Source organism: Arachis ipaensis, chromosome B01 (assembly GCF_000816755.2).
Source record: "Arachis ipaensis cultivar K30076 chromosome B01, Araip1.1, whole genome shotgun sequence".
NCBI classification, from domain to species: Eukaryota; Viridiplantae; Streptophyta; class Magnoliopsida; order Fabales; family Fabaceae; genus Arachis; species Arachis ipaensis.
Window position 1 is genome coordinate 15,852,131 of NC_029785.2, and position 7,326 is coordinate 15,859,456.

The 7,326-nt window shown below is 34.7% G+C and overlaps 1 protein-coding gene across 6 annotated transcripts; it reads left to right on the forward strand.

The window, feature by feature from the left end:
* LOC107626248 lies at positions 244 to 6,693 on the forward strand. 6 transcript variants are annotated; one of them, XM_021118078.1, is made up of 11 exons: positions 244 to 374; positions 487 to 552; positions 648 to 794; positions 906 to 992; positions 1,078 to 1,665; positions 3,245 to 3,727; positions 4,680 to 4,741; positions 4,822 to 4,927; positions 5,053 to 5,132; positions 5,781 to 6,113; positions 6,215 to 6,693. In XM_021118078.1, exons 1-11 carry the CDS (start codon positions 309 to 311, stop codon positions 6,279 to 6,281), a joined length of 2,085 nt encoding a protein of 694 aa, XP_020973737.1. In that variant the 5' UTR covers positions 244 to 308; the 3' UTR covers positions 6,282 to 6,693. The 6 variants fall into 6 exon arrangements, with proteins under 6 accessions (XP_020973737.1, XP_020973747.1, XP_020973743.1 ...); XM_021118088.1 differs by having other exon boundaries at positions 6,221 to 6,693; XM_021118084.1 differs by having other exon boundaries at positions 5,784 to 6,113.

Genomic DNA, 7,326 nt, shown 5'->3' on the forward strand with positions numbered 1-7,326 from the left:
CTGAATCAAATGGTTCGACTACAAATCACCAAAAAAATGGTTCGATCACTGACTCATTAGTTGAACCACTAATTCAGTAATCCAGTAATTTTACCGGGTCAAATGCCGATTCGGTTTTAATAATTATAGGGTCAATTATAAGTCTGGTCTAAATTACCAACTGACCGACCAGATTACCGGTTCATTAGTTTTTCGGTCGAACCGACCTGTCTGGTCCGGTTCTGATAACTATGTTTACAACAACTACCTTCTAGTCTGACCGGTCCATACATAAGGCATCAAGGCAATAGCAATTCTGAGTTCTGAGAATGTTTCCGGCAGGGGAACTCTCATGGCTTTGCCGCCTAGTCGTTGAGACTCTCAACCCCTACACAGTCCGTTTCACTATTCTCAGATCCAACCCTCAACTCCATCTTTTAATTTTTTGTTCTATTTTCAAATTCTCACCATGCTGACTAAACCAAGCTCTCTTTTCGTGTGGATCAGGAACCAGACGCCTTCTCTTCAATTTGCAAACAGAAGGAGAAGGAGCTTCTACTCGCTGCTTCTCAGGTTTTCCATTTTTTTCTCTCAGTTTCTATATACTGCTCAATATCCGTTTTATTATTTATTTATTTTCTTTTAGTTTCGCCATTTCTCATTTTTAGGTCGTGAGAAAAATTCAGCTGCGGATTCGAGAGTTCGATTCTTGTAAAGAGGGCACAGCGACGAAACCTGTTCCAAACGACCGTTTATTCTGTTCGGACCACCATTTTTCGGCTCATCAATGTCTCTCTGCAATTGTAACCAAAATGGTAACATTCTTGCAAATTGATGAAGCCTTTTTTTATGTGATGGTGGTGTTGGTGATTTTCCATTTCAGGTTTTGGTACTGAGTCTCCGATGATTTTTTTTCCACGTGACAGATGACTTTGCTAACTATCAAGGATGAATTTGTTCGGCATGTGGCTGTCAATGCACTTGTCTTAACTTCACAGTTTGTGCTCAAGTCGGTATGAAGTGATATTTTACTTGATAACCATTGTTATGTTTATATGGTTCAGTATTAATGTTACCCTGGCCTGTGATCATTTGTAGGGTAACAAATGGGATGAGTTTATAAAGTTATGGTGTCGTTTATTGGAGATGTCGATTACTAAAATGCTGCTGCCTTTGTCTACACATTATGTCGGATCTGAAAATTCTGGTTTTGATTCATCAGATGTCAATTTTCTGATGCAATTTGGATTGAAGAACTGTGATTGGTCTACTGTTGCTGGCATCACTCAAGTGTTGCGTGTTATATGCAAAGGTTTGAAGGAGGAAGATTATGATGATGAGCTTTTGAAAGTGTACTATGACTCTGTCAATTCTTGTTTCTTAAAGGTTCCTTGGGATTTATTGGATGAATATTGGAGTAGGTATATTGATGGTAATAATGAAAGCTCTGATTCCGGCGCTTTAGAGCCTCGTATCAAGTTTCTTGGGGCTTTTCTTCAGTTACTATGCTCTTTAATTGACCGCAATGACTTTTGGGAAACTGATTGTGAATCTGCTTATGCTAATAAACATCCACTTATTGGCAAAATCTGTAATCTTATACCTAGACTTGTTACTTGGTGTCTTGTGAAGCAAGAAGATAGAGCTGACAAATGCATTGTTCATTACTTGAAACACAAGTTGCTGGTAAGGTTCTTCACGTTGTTCAATTGAATTATTCATTGCGAGTATGCTTGACAGCAAATACTAGTCATTGTTGCCACTTTATATATTTTGGAGAAGTTATGTTTTATGAATATCAAGTATTCAAGTTATGATAACTTGATACATTGTGTTTGTACTTTTTTAGTGTCATTAGGCTAGATTTGTGTTGTTTGTATAACACTTGTTATCAACCTAGATTGTTATTTATTAATGTAAATAGGAGCACACGGTTAGTGTTATATTATTTTGTCTAAAAGTTAATCAGAGTATCATTAGTTAAATGTATGATCACTTTTTTAATCTCTAAAGTTCCTGCAGTCTAGTCCCATGGTCCTTAGCTGTATACCGTTGGCAGAATACATAGCTACAAGTTCCCCCAAGACATAAAAGACATGTTGCACCAATCAAAACCTCAATGTGCAATTAGAACAAAGTTGTAGAAGTAATTAACATTGCTGTTCCAGTACCATCTCTGACATGCCTTTGCTTATGTTTGCCGAAATCAGTGTCTAATGCCTTGTTCACAAAGCTTATATTGACAATTAAATGTTCTTCCTTATAATATTTCAGCCAATTAGGAAGGGTTTCTAACTCCATGTTCCCCTGTGCATTATTCAACCTGATGATTTTATTTATGCCTTGGGGTACTTAGAATTACGCATGCAAACTTTTATTGCAAAACTTATTCAACTTTTATTGCATGGATGCTTTTATTGCAAAATTCTTGTCATTTCGTACGAAGTATTGATATTGACATTGACATGGATACTAAGCAATGTTATATGTATTACTCTTGTGTACACATTTTGTGTCCACCTTCCATTTTTAAATTTGAAAGTGAAAGTTAAGAAGAGAGATAGTGCAGAAAAATTGCTTTAAGGTGTTCACTTAAGGTGTACAATAAAATACTGCAAGTATCATTTCTCATTCTCTGCCATTGTTGTTACTTGCTATGTCATGACTAATGAGTACACTCTTTGAAAAATATGTAATGTTAGTTTGGCATTAGGTATTTGGTTGAAATTCTAAATACTGGAGTTGATCTATCAAAATAAATTATCAAAACAATGTGCCCTTGAATTTGATCTGTGTCCCTCTTGTGTCCACGGCAGAAAGTTACACTTTTAATTGGATACATATGAAGGTGTGTCCGATACAAATCATAGGCATTTCATTTAGTGGAAGCACTTAAATAAGTTATTGTATGTGCTTTACCAGGGAGGAAAATTATCATAAATTGCTCTTTAAAGATGCTTTATTTATTCATTTTTATTTTTATTTTCTCATGATTTTAACTTTGAAAAAGTTGGAGGAAAGAAAGAAGAATTAATTTAAAAACACAATTTGTTAAAGAACTCATCTGGGCTTTAATGTTTAGAATTGAAGCAGGTTTAGGAGAACAACTTCTAAGGAAACTCCTTTTTTCACCTGTTATGGTATGCTATGATTTCTTATATTGAGATTTAACAATTTTCACCATCGCCTATGTGTGCAATCTGAATGAAATATTGAAATCCTCTAGGAGTCTCACTCTTCAAACTAAAGACCTTGTTCACTGCAGACCCTGATGATCAGACTTGGCTCACTGATATCTCCAGATGGTTCAGTCTGTCTTTCTTGGTTGGATCTCCTTCATAACTTCTTTCAAGAGCTTCTGAAAAGGCCATTAAATCAATTTCAGTCTGATCAAGATGATTGCCTGGAAGGCTCTCCATTTTTATTGAGTTTGTCCAATGACAAATCATGCTGGATGCATTCCAGCCACTTACAAAGACAAGCTGTTTTCCTCTTATTGCATTGTTCTTTCAGTTTTATCCGTGAAAGAGGAGTAAATGCAGGCCACCGCAATTGTCCAACTTCATGCTCGTGTTTTACAGAAAATCAAGATTCAGAGCTAGATTCATTCTATAAAAGAAAAGGATCACTAGAGCTTTACAAGTGGGTTCAAGCACATCTTCCTACTGAGATCTCTATCAACCATGAAATGTACTTGGCGATATGTATGAATTTCATGTCATCTTTCTTGCAGCTATATCTTCGTGAGGTTTGTCTGCTTAACCTTTTTTTGCTTCTTATGCATAATAGTTTATGATTGTGAAGCCTGTTTGATGCAGTCATTGTCTTTAAAACAACTTTCAGTTATGACCATTGAGTCCTTGTTTGCTACATCATATTGGATAAAGCTAGACTGTACAAGACTTGATAGTGATAAGTTTGAAATTGGTAGCTCAATTACAAGTTTTCAAACAAGAATTTCATGTAACAAGATTAACTTTTGTCTGCTTAACCTTTTTTTGCTTCTTATGCATAATAGTTTATGATTGTGAAGCCTGTTTGATGCAGTCATTGTCTTTAAAACAACTTTCAGTTATGACCATTGAGTCCTTGTTTGCTACATCATATTGGATAAAGCTAGACTGTACAAGACTTGATAGTGATAAGTTTGAAATTGGTAGCTCAATTACAAGTTTTCAAACGAGAATTTCATGTAACAAGATTAACTTTTGTCCTCTATATGGTTTGTGCTTGTAAAAAGGACCACTTATTTTCTCGTATCATTCTTTACCACATCCCAATAGTATTCTTTTATCCAAAAAAAAAAAAAAATCATGTATATATACAAATGTAACAAAAAATTATCAACTTATACAATGTAACAAACAGGACCTGAGGATTTTATTTACTTTGGGGTCCAAATTGAATGTCGGATGTGGTAATGATCACGAGTTTGGATGTTAACTACGATCTGTCTGATGAATTATGAATAGGCAAGGTTTGAAAACTATGAAGCATGTAAACCTTATAAAGACGATGTTGCTGTTACAATCCTTCACATTCCAATGGATCATTTGTATTCTTTTGTTCTGTACTTTTATGTTGGAAATATGTTTGCATAACAGAGGAGTATAGGATCTTGCATGTTTTAATCTATAGCACAATAGTTGAGAATTTCGACAATATCAGTCTTACTGGTGGTGTTATTGCTGGAATGACAGGATGATCTATTGTTTGAAGTCATGTTGCAATTGCTTAGCATATCATCTTGTCTCCAGCAACAGTAAGCAATTGTATTGTCTTTTCCTTTTGTTATTAACTTATTCAGCAAGGATCCACTGTCATAAACTTGGATTGATGTAGGTTTGTCATAAAGGAAGCATCGTATCAGGATGTAAAGAAAGAATTTCTTTTTGATCTGTTGGACATTTTTAATCCCGTGCACCTTTTCCACCTGTTTCTTTCAGAGGCAAGTGTTAATGTAGCCATAGCACGCAGATAGGTTCCCCAATTCTATCCATTTTATTAATTAGTTAAAAAGAAGTAAAAGATCTTATCTATTGATTATGTTGTCCTTAACTTGTTGATCTGCAGATACATTATGATCACCAAGTGCTTCTTGATTATCTAATTTCAAAGGATACTGGAATAAGCTGTGCTAAATATCTTTTGAGGTATTTTAAATTTTGTCGTCAATCACATTACTTTCTCTTTCCTTGGTTTTAAATAAAATAGTTGGAAAAGGTTTTTATTGTTGTTGTAATTATTAATAATCAGGCAAAGATATAATCAAATCTTGTTGTGGTGACTGGTCTCCATGATTTTTCATATCTTATTTTGTTTGATTTTGGGGCTATGTTTTGATTTGTTATCTTGCATTCTATGATTCACTTAAGGGAAAACCCTGGTTCAGCCTCACATTTCATGGATTCCTATCACATATCCCAATTTTTATTTATTTATTTCTGGTTGATAAGTTCAGGGTTCTAAATCCATTTTCTATTGCTTGTTTCATCCAAGGTTCATGAATGATGATTACTAATAAATTATGAGCAATGCTACATGGCCAGTAAAATCTATTGTTTTTGGCCAGCAGTTAGCCAGCAATATGTAAAAGTGTTGACTAAAAGAATGGTGAGAGACTGTTAAGCTGAAGGTGTTGGACTACTGGTTAAAAGTGCTACTCAATATAAATTAAAATTGGTGGTCCTTGAGCTTTTCTCATAAAGTATATATCATTATGTCTTGGTTGGGCTCTTAACTTGGACTTACTGCTATATCGAAGTTGGCATTTATTCTTTCCTTGTTCCCGTGTTTGTCAGTAGGTGCTTGTGTTTGATATGCGACACATGGGAATTATTTGTGGAATCTCCATTAGTTGGAGAATATTACAGTAAATCATCTTGCAAGAGAAGAAAACTTTCAGGTGATGGTATTGATTTTGTGGCAAATGAAATTCCAACATCAGTTGACAACTATCGAAGCACCACCTTGCATAGCAAGAATTATGAGAAAGACATTGAATATTGCTTCAAGCATTATGATATTAAGCCGTTCAAGAATGCTGCAGAATGTTTACTGTCATTGTACAATTCTATTGAGAATCTTCATCAAAAGGATTTATTTCCATATAATCCTGAAGTACTTCTGAAACGGTGTGTTGCTGTATTTTTTTCAACAAACATGTCTGTCTTTTAGAATAAGGATTCAGTACACCATGGTAAACAAAACTCTTAATGATTGTTATTTCTTGTAGTCTCAGAAAATTTCAAGAGTTCTGCTGGCAGGAGCAGAGGTTTCATGGAGAGAAAACTGAAAAATGATTCAAACCTTGTGTGGATGTTTTCTGATCCATGAAGCTTGGTTATGTTCGCTAGCACATTTCTTTAGAGTGTCCATGTCAACTGTGAATCATTTCTTCCGCTTCCTGCTGTAAATCTTCAGGTGCTGCGTCTCTCTCTTCTTCAGACGCATGGTTATTTTGTTAAGAGTTGTTCATCTCTTTCAACAGCAGACGCTTCATGGGTCTTGGGATCTCCGTGCATCGAATCCCCGGCATATTCAGATTCAGCTTTGATCCCTCCACGCAACCCTTCCTTGGCATAGTTAGATCGAAATTGAACATTAGGTTAATGTTTGATCTGTTTGTGCCATTTGACCGGCTACTACCACCGAATTCGAAAGAACTTTTGTTGCATATTAAAAAAGGACGAAAAACTCCAACATTGGAACTTCCGTGAGGCTGCGTCCCTGGAGCTTTGATAAAGCAAAGACCTTGGTGTAGCAATGTTTGTTCTATTGGGCTGCTTCTTAGACTTGAGAGAGGTAATGTCCTGTTTGGTCTTGAAATTTTCCATCATTTCTCAAAACAGTCCTTGACTTTGGGAAATGACCAAATTGATCCATGAATTTACAATTTATAAAATTTTATGTCTTTAATTCAACTGTTGTTAATAATAAAGTGCTGATATAGAGAATAAGGCTAAGATTTCAATATGATCAAATAGATGTCCTAAATAGATGTCTTTAATTCATTTTATATTATTATAAAACCAATTAATCAAAATAAGTCTAATTAACCAATTTAAGACACCTATTTAATCAAACTAAAACTTTAGCCATATTACCTTATCATTGGAGATGTCACCCCAGTACATTAATGCTTTATGTCAGTAGTGTGTTAACAACAATTGAATTAGGAATAACTGGAAATTCATAATTTGCAAGTTCATAGATCAATTTGGTTATTTCTAAAAGTCAATTTGTGAATTTTAGAGACCAAACTAGACATTATATACACACACACTCTAAAAGTATAATCATTTGAAAAAAAGAAAAAAAATAATTTTTTAAAAATATAATTTTCAT